The sequence below is a fragment of the Gadus chalcogrammus genome, chromosome 12 (genome assembly GCF_026213295.1).
Source record: "Gadus chalcogrammus isolate NIFS_2021 chromosome 12, NIFS_Gcha_1.0, whole genome shotgun sequence".
Taxonomy (NCBI): Eukaryota; Metazoa; Chordata; class Actinopteri; order Gadiformes; family Gadidae; genus Gadus; species Gadus chalcogrammus.
This window is the reverse complement of record NC_079423.1, coordinates 1,450,469-1,469,338: the sequence shown is the minus strand read 5'-3', so window position 1 is coordinate 1,469,338 and position 18,870 is coordinate 1,450,469. Positions and strand designations below refer to the sequence as shown.

The following is an 18,870-nucleotide window of genomic DNA, read 5'->3' as shown; positions in this document are numbered from 1 at the left end:
CACAGTAGCGGTTTAGGGTGAACACTGTACCTTTTTCTCTGGAGAAAACCTTAGAGGTTCTACAATGTACAAGTCATCTGGACCTACTGAACAGGGGAGAGAGGGCCTCGGTTAATGATGGAATGGCAAACAGGAACACATACATGTAACAAGCATGAAATGACCTTGCAAGTAGTGGCTTGGTTTGAAGATACGTAGAGATGTATAACATACACAAAAGATGAACGGAACGCTTAGAAATGCATATAATTCCATAAAAATAAGGTTTTGTTGATGTTCAAACTAAAACGGCAGAAGTCGCTTCTGCGACGTGTGTCGTTCTTTTCAGCCTATCATTACTACTTGCAAATATCGACCATGAGCCAGCCCAAAGCATTGCATCTATTATTATACTTCTGCACATTGACACAAGCTGGCAATGACTCTCTCAAAGCAAGACCCACACAGTCACAGACACAAAGTGGAGGGGGCTCTGAGGAGAGGGAAAGGGATATGGAGTTTCAGGTTCTGTGAAAGGCTTTATTAAATCAGGAAATGTGCCGGCCGCTCCCTTTGGGAAAAGTGTGGCTCCCATTTCACACTCCACACTGTCTTCCGTAGGGGATCAGATAGGTGGACACGGCCATCACAAGGAAAGACAGAGAGGGTAGTCAAGAGAATGTAGATGGAGGGAGATGTTAACTAATACTAGTAACAGGGCAAGTGAAGAGGACACAAGAAACTAGAATCTCATGTGATATGCGTGGGAAGTGTGTGACTCAAATTACATCTTAGAAGTGTATGTGTGTATGTGTATGCGTGTGCATGTGGAAGAGGAGTTCCTACCATCTGTAGACGACAGCTGAAAGGACTTGGAGCGAACAAGAGGACAGGTCACTCTTCGCATAAGACTCATATCATCATATGACGAAAAACATCTAACACAAACACAGGGAGGACAGAAACAAAATTACTAATGCTTAATGTATAGTTGAATTAAATCATAGGCTTTTGGTGCATGCTTGTGAAAGTGTGTGAACGTGTGAATGCACGTACATGTACTTTAAGTAAACGTTTGAATTTGTCTGCCCAATGACTAAATGTAAATTGGAGCTGACCTCTTGGGGCTGGGGTAGTGGTTGCTCTTGGGCAGAACAGGGGAATTGATTTGGTTTGTGTGGGCAGGGGAATTACGGCAGCACTGCAGACAGAGCAGCAGGCCCAGGGAGAGACAGAGGACCAAGGACACTACCAGGTAGCACTGGCGGTCCGACACCTGCAAGAGAGAAAAAAATCAAACACAAAAGCCTCTTGACATATCCGGCAAATAGCCTCTTAACTCAGAGGTCATCAACTAGCGGATCGCTAGTTGCAACGGATGGCTATTGATGCCTCTTGGCCCTTAAATCTTTGAGCAGCATCAGAAGCAGTGGTGTATGGTGGGCCTACCTCTCTCTGGAGCTGGCTGACCGTAGACGTGAGGTTGAGCATCAGCTTGGTGACGTTCTCCAGCTGGTTCTGCAGAACCTGGATGGAGTCCGTCTGCTTCTGGTCCTAAAGAGCACAACATAGAAAAGTTTTTTAAAAAAAGAGTTTAAAACCAGATTGCAATCAGCATTCACAGTGCATTCAACAGGTTTGCATCTTATTGTTTGTGTGAGGGTTTAGAATTCGAAATACGATCTTGCTCACATTAACTTCAGTAACTACCAATTACTTCTCATTCATACATACGAATATGGAAAACATAGTGCTACCTGTGATAGTGAGCAGAGCCGCTAGTCCATTGACTACTTCTACTACATTTAGGGCATTTAACAGACGCTTTTATCCAAAGCGACTTACATCAGTTAATTAACACATTGACACACCGACGGCAGAGTCAACCATGCAAGGCGACAGCCAGCTCGTCAGGAGCAGTTAGGGTTATGTGTCTTGCTCAGGGACACATCAACAAACAGATAGGAGGAGCTGGGGATCGAACTAGCAACCTTTCGGTTACAAGACAACTGCTCTACCTCCTGAGCTAAGCCGACCCTTACTACAAAATAAAGCCACAGCTTGCAACCCGATTTTATGAGCCATAACGATTGCTGTCTTATTTTATGGGTTGGCTTATGGGTAGATTTTGCAAACACAAAGTCTAAAAAATAGACTTTTCTAATCACGTTTTCAGTGATTAGAATGAGAAAACATGAAGTTCCGTCACGATGTAAAGCCCATATGCTCATTTACCTAAGATTACCTAAGTATAAGATAACCTCAAATTGAAATAACATTGGCATCATTTCATAACAGACTAAAAAACAAGGAAGACAGTTTTCCAAAATGTGTTCTCAGTCCATGAACAAAACTTCCTCTGCATCTAAAATGGTTGCAAAATAAAAGATGCCTTGCTTTCAAAATCCGTCAAAGAGTTCAGAGTTTTACACAAGCTTGAATCGGCATCAGCTCCAATTATTCATAAATGCTCACTCAACCATCAGTTGACCGGCAACACTGCACGGCCACAAGGAATATTGCATCATTAAAACCATTTGGTTACGGTTCACAACAGCATTGGGCGGAACATGCTAGTATTTGTGTAGTGGGCAAATATGCATAATAAGGTGTGCCTTATACACTACGGAGCAGCTAATTTGTAGTATTGTGAAACACGCATACAACATTTAATGCTCTTGCGTTTTTTTGACAATGTGTTTCTATTTTCGAATTTTCGACTACTACAATGAATACTGTGTACGACTGTGATGCCAACTATGATGCCCACTGTGATGTAGGTTGTCGCTGACCTGCTCCTCAGCGATACGAGAGGTGTTTTCCAGCTTTATGATGGTTTTGTTAAAGGCTCTCTGCATCTCTTCCATCTGTTTCCGGTACCTGGACAGACAAGACTATTAAATATCCCACGGACCCTGATTTGACGTTAACATATTATTGTAGAAGCATATCATATAAACAGTGCCATCTCCAAAGCTTCCATTACTTGATCTCAACATTTTCGTTTTGGAATAATTGCGTATATTTTGTTTGATGTTTATCATCTTTGTTCTGTCTAAGTGCAAGTCAATAATCGAATGATCTAGTTGTCCTATGGTCTGTGTGGGGCTCCTCCTCACCTCTGGCTGAGCTCCTCAAGGTATCTGCTGGACAGGCTCATGTTCATCTCCAGGGCCTTGATCCTGTTGTTGAGCCTCATGAAGACACTCTCCTTCTGGCTGGAACCGTGCACCGTGGCCCCGTTCAGCATAGCCCCGTTCCCGTTCCCACTCCCGGCCCCGTAGTCCCCGTGCAGCTCTGCGTAGTATTCCGTGGCTGACCGCTGGATGTTCCCGTTGGAGCTGAGGAGGAGCTCGTCCACCGATTCCTCCCCCCGCTGGTGCTCTGTTGCCTGGGCCGTGGAAGGGTCCACCTTCTCCCCAGAGGCGTAGTGGGATTCGGGCTTCAGAAGCTCCCCGCCGTCCGGACCTTGCCTTGCCGGGTCCGTGTGGGCGTCTATGGGCTGGGCGGGGGGCAGCTCCGTTGGAGGTGGGATGGTGTCTATTGGATGGGAGGCGGAGAGGAGAGGCTGTACGGACTGGTCCTGGACAGGGAGAATGGAGTAGTCTTGTTGAGCAGCCGTCTCGGAGGCGGTGGGCTGCAGGGTGAGGCTTGGGGTGGGGGTGAAGGTGACACTACTGGCTACCTGGGTCTCCATCACCAACACCTGGTAGAGGCTAGGAAGGGGGGTAAACTCCAGGGCGGGAACATCGTCGCCACCCTCCTCCTGGTTGGGCCTGCTCAATGTGGCCTGGGAGAAGCTGTGGGGGGGGATGGTGGCAGTCCGGCTGGGCTCCAACACTATCTGGGGCCCTGGGGCAGGTGAGGGCACGGGTATGTGTGTTTCAGGATGTGTGTGCGCGCTGATGGCATGATTGGCAGGAGGCGATTCCTGGTCGATGGTCTGGTGCGAAGGATGGGGCTCAGGAACCACACTTTCTGTCAGGGGTAGGATTTCCTGGGTCAAGGCAGGAGAGGGGGAGGCGCCGACGGGGGTCAGCACCACGGGAGGACCTTCTGTTTTGGGGGGGGCGTGTGTCTCCTCGCGGGCCTGTTGGGCCTGCTGGGCGTTTAACTGCCTGCGGCGGGAGTTGCGCTGCAGGCTGCGGGCCAACCTGGCCGAGCACCAGCCGTGCAGAAGCTCTGGCAAGGAGGCCATGCAGGAAAAAGAGAAGGAGAAGGAATGGGAGAGGGGGCAGTACATTTGACTCTCCCTCCATCTCCGCCTTTCTTCTTCCTTCATATTCTCCTTCTCTCCTTCCCGTCTCATCCTCTCTTCCTGCTCCTGCTCCTCCTCTTCCTCCTCCTCGCCCTCTTCCTTCTCCATCAGGGTGACTGTGGACTGCTTTTCCTCCTGCTCCTCCTCCTCATCCACCTCCACCAGGGTGACGATCTGCATGAACTCCAGGGGTTCTGGAGAGGAGGGGGTAGGAGTGGGAAGCTCAGTGGGAAGGTCAGAGTTCGGCTGGGATGCAGTGGGTCCCATCTCCACCTCTGCCGTCTCCAATCTAGTGAAAAGCATAAAATGAATACCTCCTTCACAGTGATAGCTAAATTAGCTCATTGTTAGCTCATTATATTATTAACAGTATGATCACCAGAAATCCCATGGAATCGAATCTGTTCAATTCTCATTTGGGCAACTTTCATATTCGGGCCAGATTTTATTTTGGGGGAACAATCTAAAAGGAATTCAAGCATAGAAATGACAATGAGAATGAAAAGGAAAAATGATCAGTTGATGAAGAGAACATCCACCAGGGAAAGATGTCCACACAGTGTCCATGTTCACTTCCGTGCTTGTTGCTTATGACGTCTTTGTTATTGATATTCTGCAAGTGCCGGTCATTTAAGAATGTGACCAGTTCACACTGGAATCTGATATTGGCCACATGCAAATTTATTTTCTTTATATCCGAGTATTCAATCTGAGATGAATAAGACTAAGACTTGCAATGAATGAACTCATCCTTAGTTTGTCATTGATGCGGTCACAGCCATCTGCAGAAAATAGATTAAGTAGTAGTAACCAAATCTCTACTTCATACAGACAGAGACTCACGTTGCGGAACCGCTTATCGTTGGCGTTGCTGTGAGCAGGATCTCCGGGCTTTCATCCTTTACATAGCCCGCCTCTTCCGTGTCATTGTCTGAGAGACGGACACACACAATCAAAATTCTGAATCCTTCAAATATAAATACAATTATTTATGATGGAAAGGAAATGTATGTTGTAAGAGCAAAGGTGTGCAATAACGGAAAAATATACACCAAACTATGCATCACATGACGTACCAGTTACTTTCAAAACACATTTCCTGTTTAAATCCCTGTTATTATCGACAATAATGCAACTGCATTCCAAATAGGTTTGTTCCAGCTATAGGAGCGGGGACCAGATCTGGACTTGGTTTGCAGCATTCTCTTGATTTGCCATTCCAGGTAATCTTGTTGTTAAAAGTATACACAAAGCTTGAATATTATAAATTATTATATTTACTTAAGTCAGCCCTAATACAAAAACCGTGACAAAAATTATTCCTGAGTGAGGCGGGAGGACTGATAGTAAACACGTTAGCTAATCATTTTGATGAACACATTTGTTCACCAAAATCTCACACGAGTATCTCCTTTGAAGGAATGTTAGCAACTATTAGATGGGAACAGACATAGCCCATATGATACAGAATTACATCATAACTATATCATATAGAATAATGGCTTGTAATTATTTGTATTAACCAAATAAACACAGTAGTAGCATAGCAGGTTTGCTGACTTTGTCTTCCAGTTTCCCACTGGCCCTGGCCTTCTTGCAGATATAATAGTGTATAAGAGGGCGCTGGTATTCCTTGCTCAGCCACTGCATGTGTATTTTTAAGCGCTTGGGTACACCTATTAGTTGGTACCTTACTCTCGAACAAAAAAATTGCTTATATATCTTAAACACGCCCCTGAATGCAGTGATGGAAAGGGTGCGTTGTGAATGGAGTGTAGATTGCTCCCCGCGTCCCACGGTAGGACTGCGCCCCACTGAGAGGGAACAGAGAGAACCATGGTTTTGTGCAAACCGTGCTGACGCAGTCCCACAGGCAAAGTAAACACCTGGTTGACTCTGCCCACACAGTTTAACACATACTTTAATGTATACAATGCAGATTGAGACTGAAATTAGAGGGTGGACGGACGAGTCAAAGCAGTATTTGTTTGAGTTAATTCAAACAAGTGTGGTTCGAAGGAGGAATGACGTCAGTGTGAGAAATGGGCGGTGTCCACCAAGTGTCCACCAATCAGGAGGCAGAACTGAAAGAGACTGTCCAACAACATTTAACAGTAAAGAGAACAGGGCAAAGCATTACATAGGTTGTGTCCTCATCTTTATAGTATAAAAAAATAAATTCATCACCAAATAAACTTTTCATCAAAAAACAGTAGATGAACGTGTTTATATAAGGCAATCTAATAATAACTACAGATGAGATAAAAATTGTCCCCTTTTGTTCCTGCATGAGGCGCAATAAGGTGAGGATCTCAATTGTTATGATTAAAGTTCACTCAAGTCCACATGTTCTTGTACATCCACTGAACACAAGATTATATGCAAACTTTATTAATTATCTAACCTTTTACAAAACCAATGAGTCTGATTGAGATGCAGTCAACAGTAGGCCCTTATTGGCAGACCCTTAATGAGAGTTGTTTGTTGAAAATGACTAAGTCCCATCTGCAAAAAAGTGTGTTTCTCAGCTGTAGAGTGTATTATTATATGTGCTAGTGAGCCTGGAGTAGTGCATGTTCCATAACATATCAATGCAGTCCTTTGACCATTCATGTGTCCTCTTTATACACACACAACTGCAGGCTACATACCTGAGGTGGTATGAAACACTTTGCTGGTAGGCTACTCAAAAGCACTGATACATTTTTCATAGGGAAATATGAAAGCCTCCTCCAGGCTCTTACACGTAATCAGGAATGGTTAATACAAGGAAGAACAAGGAGGGTTAGCACAGCAGAAGAACAAACCACCTCCCCTGCTATAGAAAGGCATCGCCGCTTCCATCGTGCATAAGCTGGCCTAGCATGTAGCCCCACAGGCCGGTATGAATCACACAACCTAGAACTTTACAAATATCCCCAAAACTTTGTGCATTTGCGCAGGCCTTCTGGTAGACGGAGGCTTCCTCGGGGCCCTTGACCCGGGCCCCCCGCGGCCTTGAGTGAGGAGATGGAGATGGGTTCAGTTACCTTCTAGGTGTGTCCCATCGGCAAGCTCTGGTTTGGCCCCCAGCACATTGGCGGCTATGTTGTTGACCATATTAAGGATGGCATCTGAAAATGAAGATAGCAGACTTGAGTTTATTTAACAGGCTCAATGTCTCTGCCTGGCTTTAACATCCGCCAGGCAGCAACTGGAGGCTTAATCACAAGGATCTCAGCCACAAGCACTCGACCATCCGGCTCTTTGCCTACTCTGCTCCAATCTTTTGTCTATAAGGGGCTCAAACACTCTTCAATGGACACATGATGTTTCTAAAGCCCTCCGTTGGGTCTCAACATGTTTAATAACATGAGTGCATGTGTGTGCATGTTTCAACTTCTGCTTTCCCTTAGAATCCCCCTTCAAACTAAATCAGTGGACAAAAGGGCCACAGTGTGCTTGTGTGTGCACTGGTGTGTGCCCGTGCAAACACGGACATCCCCAACCAGAGTACCAAAAATAAAGAAATCATACGATACATGCAGACTCCCAAACCGTCTATCTGAAGAAATTTGAATATGAACTAAACAAATTCTTATAAATAATCCAGTGATTGTTTTGGGTTGGGGACCAATCACACAGAACAGTGTCACAACAGACACGGACGCTCTGAAAACAGCATACCATAGTGCTTTGTGAGAACTATTCAGAGTGCCCGTACAGTGTGGTTAACAAAAAACACCACGAAAACACAAAGCGAAGAAGAAGCTAAGTGCCAGAGGAAAACAATGGTTGGTTTAGTGTGCTTTACTTGCTCTGCGTGATCAACCTCTGAAAGTGTATTTCACATACTGCATTCACACACACACACACACACACACACACACACACACACACACACACACACACACACACACACACACACACACACACACACACACACACACACACACACACACACACACACACACACACACACACACACACACACACGTACGTACTGGTAGCAGAGCCGAGGAGGTTTTTTGCAGCCTTGTCCTCAGTGGGCTGGAAACCTGGAGGGTAGTCTGAGAAGAACACACACACACAAACACAGTTAATGATGACTTCGACAGAACTTTGAACACACAAACGTTGTGTTTTGTGAAGCAAGTTGGGGCTAGTTCAATCAATTCTAATTTGCACACCACTCAGTTCTGAATGCATTGGCAGCAAAACACTTTCGTGTTCTAAGAATAAATATTATGCAACCCTTCTCAATAGGCTTTGCCGAAAGAATGATCTTTATTGTAATATCAGTAACTTGGTTGTAAATGAATATGGAAAAATTGTATATGGTAAATAAATAAAAAGGAACTGACATAATGTCAATAGTTTGTGTTATACCATAGTCCTCCTCCAGGTACTCAAGTCTCTCTGAGGGATACTGAGAATCTGCTATTTCTTCATATTCTTCAACCATACTGGTGCCAAATACCCTATGAAAACAAAGACAAACAAACTTGCATAACTTAACACATTTATACATGCATTAAATGCATTAAGTACCGAAGTTCAAGTCTTTTACTGAATTAAAAGGGTTAGCGGTTGATCAACACAGAGAAAGGGTTTGAAGTCATTGATGACGATTGATGATTTTTTCACAATGTTTCCTTTACATTAAAATAATTAGGCCAGGCAACTCTGGTTGATAAGAATCTTGGATCCCACACTAAATGTCGATCTTAATTGATGTGCCTGGTGGTATTACAAACAAATAATTAAATAATTAGAGTGGAAAGTGATAGTTTTCTCAATGATAACCTCTACACAATAGTTCCATTAATGAAACAGTTCAGTTGAAAATGTCCTGAGGCCCACCAGCTTCACAGACCCCATTGCACCTGTGTTGTGGGAAACTGACCCAGAGTGTAGTAGCCCTCTGAGGACCTGAAATGATTATATTGGAAGCCTGGATAAAACCGGTTCAAGAGCTCTTCAAGACGTCTCACCTAATGAGGCTGAGGGGACAAAAATGTTCAGATCCAAAGTGGGACAGGAGTTCCACCTGTAAGGGAGGGATATTCAGGCAACACATGGTCAACAAACAAGTCATCCACATTAAAGCAAGTAACCCACAAGCATTGGTTTGGTTTATTTAACTCCAATCATCCCCATGGAAACAAACAGGCACGTATTTAATTGTATTCCCACTCAATAAAGTAACAAAATACACAGGGTTACCCAAATCAATGGCAGTGCTTGTGTGTGTCCCATCGGCTTAATGCCTTCCTCATGCATTACAGATCAGTATTGTGCTCCGCCACCAAAATACTCATTACACCGTATCAAAGTAAAAGCGCTTTGTGAGCCCTGACAGAGAGAAAGGTTCTAACCTTTATGTACTTGATGAACATCTGATGCGAGAAGAGGACAGAAAGAAAAAGAGACAAAAGTCATTAGATTTGTATGTCATGCTCCAAGAAAGTCAGCATTTAGCTCACAGCATTAAGTGTTTTTTCATTTCATAAGGCAATGCACTGCTGACAAACGCAGGAGGATTAAGCTAGTACATCTACAAGCAGCAAACTCAAATAAGCTGTTGTCGAGGTTTAAAAGGAGGGCAACAGAGGGAAGGACATTAACAAGGACAAAGGGAAGAACAAGAGTTGCACAAAGACATCAGATTTACACAGTTAGGCTGCAGTGCCTATCTTACTGTATAACGCTTACTGTATATAACTTAATGCATTACACAAGAGGTTATTCACAGTCTGATCACACGGCTATCTTAATTCAACAGGGAAAAGGTCAGTGTTGGTTTGAGGCCCATTTTAGAGATACTAAATGTCATTAAATGGATTAGGTTTAGGGCTCCCAGACATCAGGCAGACCGTCATTAACAACCGTGAAGTAACAACGTAATTGTAACAACTCAACAGCTCTGTTTATGAGACAAATGTCTAGATTCTATAACCTTTTTTATATTTTGATTGCATCTCAATTTGAAACCCATCATGAGACGGCAAGCTATCTCTTGCCAATCTAGATTGAGAATAGCATGTGCCACCTCAGTGGGTGGTTTTGAACGTTGTTGCCTTCATCTCTTCAAACCTGTTCCCACCTGTTTGCACGGATCCCATCTATTTGCATCGAAATCTGACAACACAGATTGCATTAATGTACTGATCAGACAGTTAACAAAAATGAACAAGAGCAGCACCTTCACATATTTTGCATAGAGCTGTTCGTCCAATGGGAAGCTCTGAACGGTGCGCTCGTCCCGTGCGTGGAACGTTCCCAACTTCACCCATTTGTTAGTGGGGTACCTGAACATGGAAAACGGAGTCAAAGAGTTAAGCACTCGTGTACACAAACAGAACATGTTTCTTCAACATGTGCTCAAGTGTCCCGGTTGTGAGTGTACCTGTCGCTGATTGAGACCAGGAAGTCTCTGGGTGTGGACGAGAAAAGCTCAAAGTTGGCAATGTCGAGCTGCTTCACTTGGATGGGCTCACAGAGCTCAATTACAAACCTGGAGGCCCGGGGATAGAGTTAGTGGATGGAGAACGCAATCATCCATCAAGTACTTCACAGAATATGCATTGCATCTTACATTTCTAATGGAAGTTCCAAATGTGATACATTACGGTATAAATACATGCTTCAAATAAAATAAAACGAACTGACTTGATTATGAAAAAAAAAGATGATGCATAGTTGCAGCCAAATATTTTTTCTTTTTGGCCTTTACCATATTTTGTTACTGCATGGATTTAACATGTACAGGTCCATATTCTCCATGAGGATAGCAGAGGTGCTCTGTAATAAAAAAGAGCATAGTATCATGAGCTTACCGTTGACATAACATACATAATATTTTGTAACTCAATATTCAGACGTTTTTTAATAGATTTTAAGATTTTATAGCTTGTGTTTAAAGCCTTGAATGGTTATGCTCCTGCCTGTGATCTGTGATCTGCTAACTCCACATGAGCCTGAAGGCTGCTTGAGATCCTCCAGCAGGTCCCGTCTAATGGTTCCAAAGTCTGGTCTTCTCAATAAAGGTGACCGGGCCTTTGCTGTTTGGGCGCCTAAGTTGGGGAAACTTCCTACCTGGAGATCTCAAGCGGGCAAACTCAGTATCCTCTATGAATCTGTTCTTGAGACTCCCTTTTATCTTATGGCTTTTCCCAACTGATGGCATTTCGTTTACTATTCAAATTATTTTATCTTGTTTTATTATTTTTTTTTTTTGATTATATAATATAGTGTATATAATGTAGTGCATCTTGTAATCTTGCAATAATTGTCTTGGATTATCTGTTCCTATTGTTAAGCACTTTGTAACTTTCTTTTGAAAGGTGCTATATAAATAAAGTTGTATTATCATTATATTCATTGAATAATATCACCCGGTCATAGGGGTCAAAACCCCTTGTATGAGCAATTCACTTTGAGTGCGTGTCTGTACTTCCACATGGCTTACATGTATTTATAACTGGCCTTCAAATACAAATTCTCCAATAAATATGTTATGCATATTGGAGAATTCCTTATCTGTAGTAGAATGAAATGCATGAAAGCAATGTCGGCGCACTGGTGACATTGAAGCCCCAGCTTGAGCAGTGGGTTTCTTGGAATAGATGTTTCACCTTGGCCTCAATGTTAGCAGACAGTATCTTGGCACCGCACTCCACAGAAGCGTAGTTGTTCTTGAAATTCTTCTTGACCTTTTTCACAGGGTGGGGGCTACCGTTGGTTGAGGTATGAAGAGACTGACCTAAAAGGCAGGAACAGAGCGACTAAAGCCAGTAGAACAAAGAGGGTTCCTGAATGCAAAGGGTCAAGTCATGGGGCTCATTGAGTAGAAGGACATCAAAGAGCGCACACGCGTCTCCTTGATCTATGTGAACCATATGATCATGGTCATGATAATAACGGTCAGGAATTAATAGAAAATGATGCGTATACTCCAATCTTACTCAAAATAAGTTCATACCTGAATAATGTAATTGATTATTATTAACTTGGGTTGTAAACCAACCCAAAAAGCTATTCATATAGATGAAAGGTGTTGGAAAAGTTTTACCAAAATTGTCAGGGGAACTATAACATTGCATTTGAAGCTTCTTGCTACGTCTGTTTAGATGTTTGGTTGACCAGTGTCATCAAAGGCATGAAGTGAACACCAGGGTTACCCCAATTGATGGGGGCCTATTAGAATGTGCTGTGGGCAAGATCTATCACCTGCCTATGTGATCTTAGCGCCACCATTTGAGTCAAAAGTGGAAGTCTTCCCTGTGTTGTTAGCGGTCGAAATAACCTGCTTAATTTGGGTTAATATAATGAACATGATTATACATTTGAGCGCAAGATTTTTTTACGTAAACAATGTGAATCGACTGACAATGATGAGACTATTTTAAGGTACGACCTGACATCTTTAATTTCCCCTTTCTCAAAGCATTTCCCCCTCCACTTAACCATTTTTTGTGGGTAACACTGAACAAATGCCTAGCCTATCAAGTCCATGTACGTAGAGCTTCCACTCACATAGGATACATGTGTTTTTTTTAATTCAATGCTTTAGGACAGGGCACGCTAACACAATGGAAACTGGAATCCAGTAGGACAGGGCCCATGGCCCCAGTGGAAACTGACATAGGAGCAGAGCACATTGAGTAAGAGGTTACGCAACACCAATACACTCACGCTCAAGTGAGTATGACACATGGCCTGAAGAGAGAGGTATAGACTCTTTTTCAAGCGCAAATAAGAGTCCAGACTAACTGAAAGTTTCTTTGTGATAACAAAACATACATTTTCCTCTCAACAAAAACAGTTTCTCATATATTCATCACAATCAAATACACAAACACATGAATGTGTGCATGTGTGTGTGCTAGCATACATGCATGCATGCGTGCGTCGTGTCTCTTACTCTTCTCTTTCTCCACCTCCATGACTTGTTTCTTCCACTCATCAAAGGTTGGGATATCCTCTTTGCTCGGCACCGAGGAGTCCGTCTCTTTGGAGATGTCGGCATCCCCCGCCTGAAAGCAACAACAAGCAGCATATGACCCCCTTGAAATCAGCAGTTGTTTCAGGAGGACGCAGCAGAACACAGCCTTCTAAGATCAGGATGATTCTCAGTTAGCACATGAACAAATGTTCCACTCACTATTACATGGGATGCATTTTATAGTCCTCCTGGCTTCAGTGAGCTATGAATTATAATAGACTCTCGTATTATGTGCATAACAACTCGCCTCTCTGTCATCAACAGGCACAAAACGACTTATTAAATATGTTTTGGCCAAATAGAGTAAGAGAGTAGTACATAGTGGGATCGGAACCTAAGTAGATTCTACCTAGGATGAGTGTGAAGAGCCTTTGGCATTGGTAGTGCAGGGAGATACATTGCACTGTGAATAATTCTTTGAGGGATTACATAAACCTAGGGGTGTCCCAGGAGAAGGTCTACGAAGCCACCAACCCAAATACATCTACACATATAAAAGCACAGCCACGGCCATTCAGCATGCAGAATGCCAGTGGGCTAGGCAGCCAGCCACTCACTGGCTGACTTAGTTGCCACACAGAGCGAAGGCTCACAATTAAATCCAGGAAATACTTTCCGGACTAGACCAACAAAAACAGGAAAATAAATCCATACACTCACGTGACTGTGCGGCTAAAACATTTATGATCCACGCCTTTGGTCAGGAGTGCCATTTATTCTGGCTAGCTAGAGCCACCATCTCTTGCTCTGCCTGTGCACACATTCTGCGGCATGGTCGTAGCTGGGATGACACACATCTACCTTAATAACCTTGAGTTTATATAGCACCTCTCACCTGAGACGGCAAATATTCAAGCACTGCAAAAGGTACAAGCAGGGCTCCAGACTAACTTTTTTCACTAGGAGCACTGTGGCCCCTAACTGAAATTGTTAGGGCCACAACCAGACATTTTAGGGGCACACAACATAAATCAAAATGCCAATGTGATTTTCTAATTTATTTCACTGTATTACTAATAAATATTTTGATAATAGATGCAGAAATTACAATGTGCGGTTTCAAATTCAGTATCACATTTTATTGTGATTCTCTTCTATACCAACTGTTTCCACGTGTGCGCGCATGCGTTCGACGAGCACGCTGCGCCTCCTCTTTGCCCGCTCGCGCCTGCTAATATATTAACAGGCGCGAAAAATGCCTCCAGTGTGAAAAGCCCTTTATGGCACATGAAGTCCTGACCGGGTTAGGGTACCCGCGGGTACATGACGGGTGACCCGCACAATTTGGATGAAACGGGTGAAAAATGATGGACTGTGTCGGACACGGCTGCGGGTCGGACGCGGGTTTTGTGATTGCGAGCGAGACTTCTCCGGTGCTGGATATGTTATTCAGTGGATGATGTGCTTTTTTTTGCACAGCAAAATATGACCATTTGGTCGCAGTCTGGGGCCCTGACAAGGCTAAGATAACAGAAAATATCTAACACCCCTATAAAAAGCTCTAACAAAAGTTGAACTGGTAAAAAAGGTTTCCTTCCCTTTCAAAAGCGGCCTGGCTGTTTTGAACACCCTTTTTGAACGGGGGGGGGGGGGGTCTTTTGTCATAAGGAACAGGACATTGAAGACACCAAACCATGGTCACGACAAGGTTTACCATATAGTGCCTTCTCTTGATGGTGATGGGGAGACCTTGCCATTGTATCCCGCATTACACTGGCAGACCCAAAGCACATGCTTCACATGGCTGTGAATGACTGACCTCTTCTTGGTGGGGAGCGGTAGCATTTCCCTGCAGGTCCCTGTCCCTCAGCACCTGGAGATCCTCCTCCTGCCGCTCTATTGGGCTCAGAGACACCTTTAACTGTTGGACCTCCACCTCCTGGACCTGCTGCTCGGACCACTGGCTCTCCGCTTCATTAACATCCTCACTATAGCATAGAGACAAAGGGGTGGAGGTAGGAGAGGGAGAGGTGGAAAGTGGACAGTGAGCATGGTAGGGTAGACAACAGAAGTAGGCCTCACTAAAACAATGGGCAAGGTACACAACACAACTGTGCAAGTGCATCTCTACCACCCACGTTGCTCCTCCGACACCCATTGGTGAACGTGCCAGCATTCACCAGTGGGTGTCGAGAATGACGTGGATGTGGAGATGTATTCCAACAGGGGATATGTCATCCCCTTTCAGCTACCAGTTAGCCTTTGTTGGCTTTACCCAGGAAACAGCAGTGAAAGAGAGTGGAGGAGGCGTAGGAGGAGAGCAAGGCCAGCGAACAGCGGATGCACTTAGCCGTGAGCAGTGATTGGGCGAGGGGGCGTTTCTACGATTACCTTGCTTGGTATTCTGATTGGCCTTCTGGATTCTTAACTCACCTGGGGAGAGGGCTGCCAAAAGTAGGGTTTGCACAGGTTGCCAGTTTGACTCCACATTGTGAGTCAGAGAGCTCAGCATAGTGCTCAGCAGAGACAAAGCTGTCTACTGGGGGTTCGTCTCCGTCACTGGCAACCCACACTGCACTGAGGGGAAAGAAAGGATATGCTGTTTAACACAGCTTCTTCAACTGAGGGGAGGGAAAGGGAAAGGCTGTTGTGGTTCAGCTCAAATGAAGAGTAAACAGTCTTCTCGGAAGCAGGTGTTTTTGCTCGAGGAATCGGACAGTGAGGAAGCCATGAGGCCACTCTTTTTGAAGGTTGGATCCTGAATGAATCTAAGTTAGTGACTGTGCAATGACCAACTTCCACCACATCCAATTGTGGTGGAATTCCATGAGGATAACGACTTGGAAGACACTGCGTAAAAGTTCAGCACACATCGAAAAGCATACTCCAATGATGTGCGTAATTTGGCACTTGACAGCTGCAGTGGGTTAACCCATTCCACATGATGCATTTCAAAATAAGTATGTAGTTTATTCCAATGGAACTGGTTGAGAGACTACCATGATAGACCCTACATTGCGAACTTGTCAGAAATGACCGTCTGCAGTGAGTGTCAAATCCTCCATGGAGCTAGACATGGAGGTCCTGCGTTGGCAGGAGTGGGGTCCTTCTTACCCTGTGTGCAAGGAGCCGACGCTCCCTGAGGTAGGCGCGTCTTGGATGTCGCGTGGGGACTGCTCCCCGGAGGGGTCAGCCGATGGGACAGCCTCCAAGGTGGGCTGCGGCGCGGGGGCATCGCCGGAACCCTCCGTCGGCTCGGGGAGGAGGGCTCGGGGTGGAGTAATGTCTGTGGTAGCCTGGTCCTGGGCTGGAGGTGGCGGCTGGTCTGGGGTGACCAGCATGGAGGAGGTAGAGGGAGTGGGGGACTGTAGAGCCTGGGCTGCCCGGTCGTGGTCCTGGCCTTCAGAGTGTGGATCCGAGTATGTCTGGGGCTCTGTGTCTTTTCTGGTTTCAGGAGAACCCGGTATAAAGTCGGTTTGATGGTCTGGTGGGATATCTGCCGCTGAAGACGCCTCATCTGGGGTCAGAGTCTTAAGGGAAGAGAAAGACAGTAGGATGAATTGATGAGGCTCTGCAAGCACTGGCTTACTCCTAACCACAGAGAAAGCCCACAAACTAAAACATACGCAACAAAACAAATGCATCACTTGGAATGGATCACGGACCATCACATATTGTTTGTACTGTTGATTAGTATAGTAAAATATGTTGCCTACATCTCAGAGGACTTACTGATTGGCCAGAGATGGTTTTGAAAGAAATTAGTGCCTTACATACAAACTGGTTATCAGCGCTATGACCTTGTTTGTACTAAACAGGTAGAGTGACAAGAAAAGCCCTCGGGGCAAGGGAAATTTTATGCTGTGGATATTTTTTGGACGCTAACCAGTTCACTGTTGTGTATGTTTTCTGCTGGCGGTTGCTTTAGTGATTCTGCTCTCTCCGTCTTCAGTCCCACATCATATGACGTAAGCGTGTGCAACGACTCTTCCTCAATCTGGGAAACACACACACACACACACACACACACACACACACACACACACACACACACACACACACACACACACACACACACACACACACACACACACACACACACACACACACACACACACGCTTAGCATTTTGAAAAACAAGTTTCACATAGACTTCGACTTATTGTCAAGCAGGTTAACGCTAGTGTTTCGACTGCTTTTCGCTCGAGATATTCATTTGATTTTGGTTTTCAATTTCTAAGAGTTCGATCAATAATCATATACCTTGTCTCAACTAGAAAATCCTGTTGGTATAAAATAATCAAGCCAAGCCTACATTGAGCTCAAGGGACAGAAACAAAATCGGGGGATGAGTTTCCATCTCAGGTTGTGAGATAAACTTTTTTGGACTCGGTATTGGAAGAGATAAAGAGCGTGTTAGCAGGGCACTGACAGACTGACAGGCATGTTTGGTGGGGTGGCTGGGCACAGGACATCAAACAATGGCCCTTCTTCTTCCATACAAACACACATTTACTGTACAACTCGCTCACTCACTCCCGATACACACGCCTTTCCATAACACAGGCAGACAAAAAAAGAATACACAAACACAACATAAGCCAGTAGATACCGTTCTGGAGGACAGTCAACGTCAACAGACTAAACTACAGTATAAAGTTGCCCAATTCAGTACTACCTACACATGCTTTACTATGAAAGCGTCAAACAGGCAGAAGCCTCAACAAGTAATAAGAGTCAACTCAAAATTCAGAAAGCACATCGGTCATGGCATATTTCGATGCTGTGCATGAAACATGTTCATTTACCAATACATTTAAGAGGAAATGGTTAGGGAACACGTGATGGTGCTAAAATGAGAAGATGGCAGAGACCTGGCTAACCCTAACCCTTAAAGTAATCAGAGATTCCAATGACATTTTGGTTATGTGCTAGTATGTAAGGATGTGACCGTGAAACTTTAGTAGAGGTTTGGGTGATATATTTCTTCAACACTAGACATTAAAGACTTGGTTAAGGCAGGCAACCAGGTGAAAAAGTGAGACTGTTCCACAATCTTTGGGCAGCTCTAGATGAGTGGATTAGATGTATTTAACACACATCCAGCAGTGACGCAATCATAACTTTTTACACAGATATCCCTATCTGTCTTTTCCCTTGTGATCCTTAAGATCTCTGGCAAGGGGAAACACTGATAGCCTACCCTCTACAGCTCCGATCAGCCATAATGACTGAGCACTGTTTGTGGTATTGTTAAAGGAGACATATTATGATGTTTTCACAACAAGTAAACATAGTATTTGAGTTGTTGCCGTGTGCGGACTCCTGGAGCTCTACATCTATATCATATAATATAATAAAAAGAATGGTATTTATACAATATTATATCTAATATCACGATCAAAAGCTATATGCGCCTCGGATGATATGAATCATAAAGACTGCGTCTGATGTCTCTGGCACTTCAACAACAAGTAAAGACTCGTAGTGGGGGATATCTCGGCCATGGTTGAGAGGAATTGGGGGAAAGGTACTTTTGGCCTTGACTCTCTGAAGTCCATGAACCGCGACATGGAGGAGAAAGGGATTGTACTCCGGGAGCTGAGCTGCTGGACTTGCCGCCGAGCTCCCCGCGCTGGAGCTGCCGGACTGCCGCCGAGACCTACCCCCGCCGGACCTGCCAGCTTCGGCGGCAGTTCAGCTCCGGG

General features: G+C 44.5%; 1 protein-coding gene across 4 annotated transcripts in view; it reads right to left on the bottom strand.

Annotated features, from left to right (window-relative positions):
• Positions 1 to 18,870, bottom strand: part of suco (SUN domain containing ossification factor) — a 63,861-nt gene that overhangs the window by 4,733 nt on the left and 40,258 nt on the right. Inside the window, exons 3-23 of one of the 4 annotated variants that reach the window (XM_056603907.1) lie at positions 17,050 to 17,160; positions 16,278 to 16,693; positions 15,597 to 15,740; positions 14,983 to 15,151; positions 13,143 to 13,254; positions 11,854 to 11,981; positions 10,953 to 11,020; positions 10,626 to 10,733; positions 10,422 to 10,527; positions 9,595 to 9,615; positions 9,211 to 9,266; positions 8,606 to 8,697; positions 8,221 to 8,286; positions 7,267 to 7,350; positions 5,081 to 5,168; positions 3,099 to 4,526; positions 2,772 to 2,859; positions 1,429 to 1,533; positions 1,098 to 1,255; positions 826 to 917; positions 31 to 86 (exon numbers count right to left, since the gene is read on the bottom strand). In XM_056603907.1, the coding sequence (XP_056459882.1) occupies positions 31 to 86; positions 826 to 917; positions 1,098 to 1,255; positions 1,429 to 1,533; positions 2,772 to 2,859; positions 3,099 to 4,526; positions 5,081 to 5,168; positions 7,267 to 7,350; positions 8,221 to 8,286; positions 8,606 to 8,697; positions 9,211 to 9,266; positions 9,595 to 9,615; positions 10,422 to 10,527; positions 10,626 to 10,733; positions 10,953 to 11,020; positions 11,854 to 11,981; positions 13,143 to 13,254; positions 14,983 to 15,151; positions 15,597 to 15,740; positions 16,278 to 16,693; positions 17,050 to 17,160 (3,696 nt within the window). The remainder of the gene's footprint in view (positions 1 to 30; positions 87 to 825; positions 918 to 1,097; positions 1,256 to 1,428; positions 1,534 to 2,771; positions 2,860 to 3,098; positions 4,527 to 5,080; positions 5,169 to 7,266; positions 7,351 to 8,220; positions 8,287 to 8,605; positions 8,698 to 9,210; positions 9,267 to 9,594; positions 9,616 to 10,421; positions 10,528 to 10,625; positions 10,734 to 10,952; positions 11,021 to 11,853; positions 11,982 to 13,142; positions 13,255 to 14,982; positions 15,152 to 15,596; positions 15,741 to 16,277; positions 16,694 to 17,049; positions 17,161 to 18,870) is intronic. The other 3 variants (XM_056603909.1, XM_056603908.1, XM_056603910.1) reach the window with 3 other exon arrangements.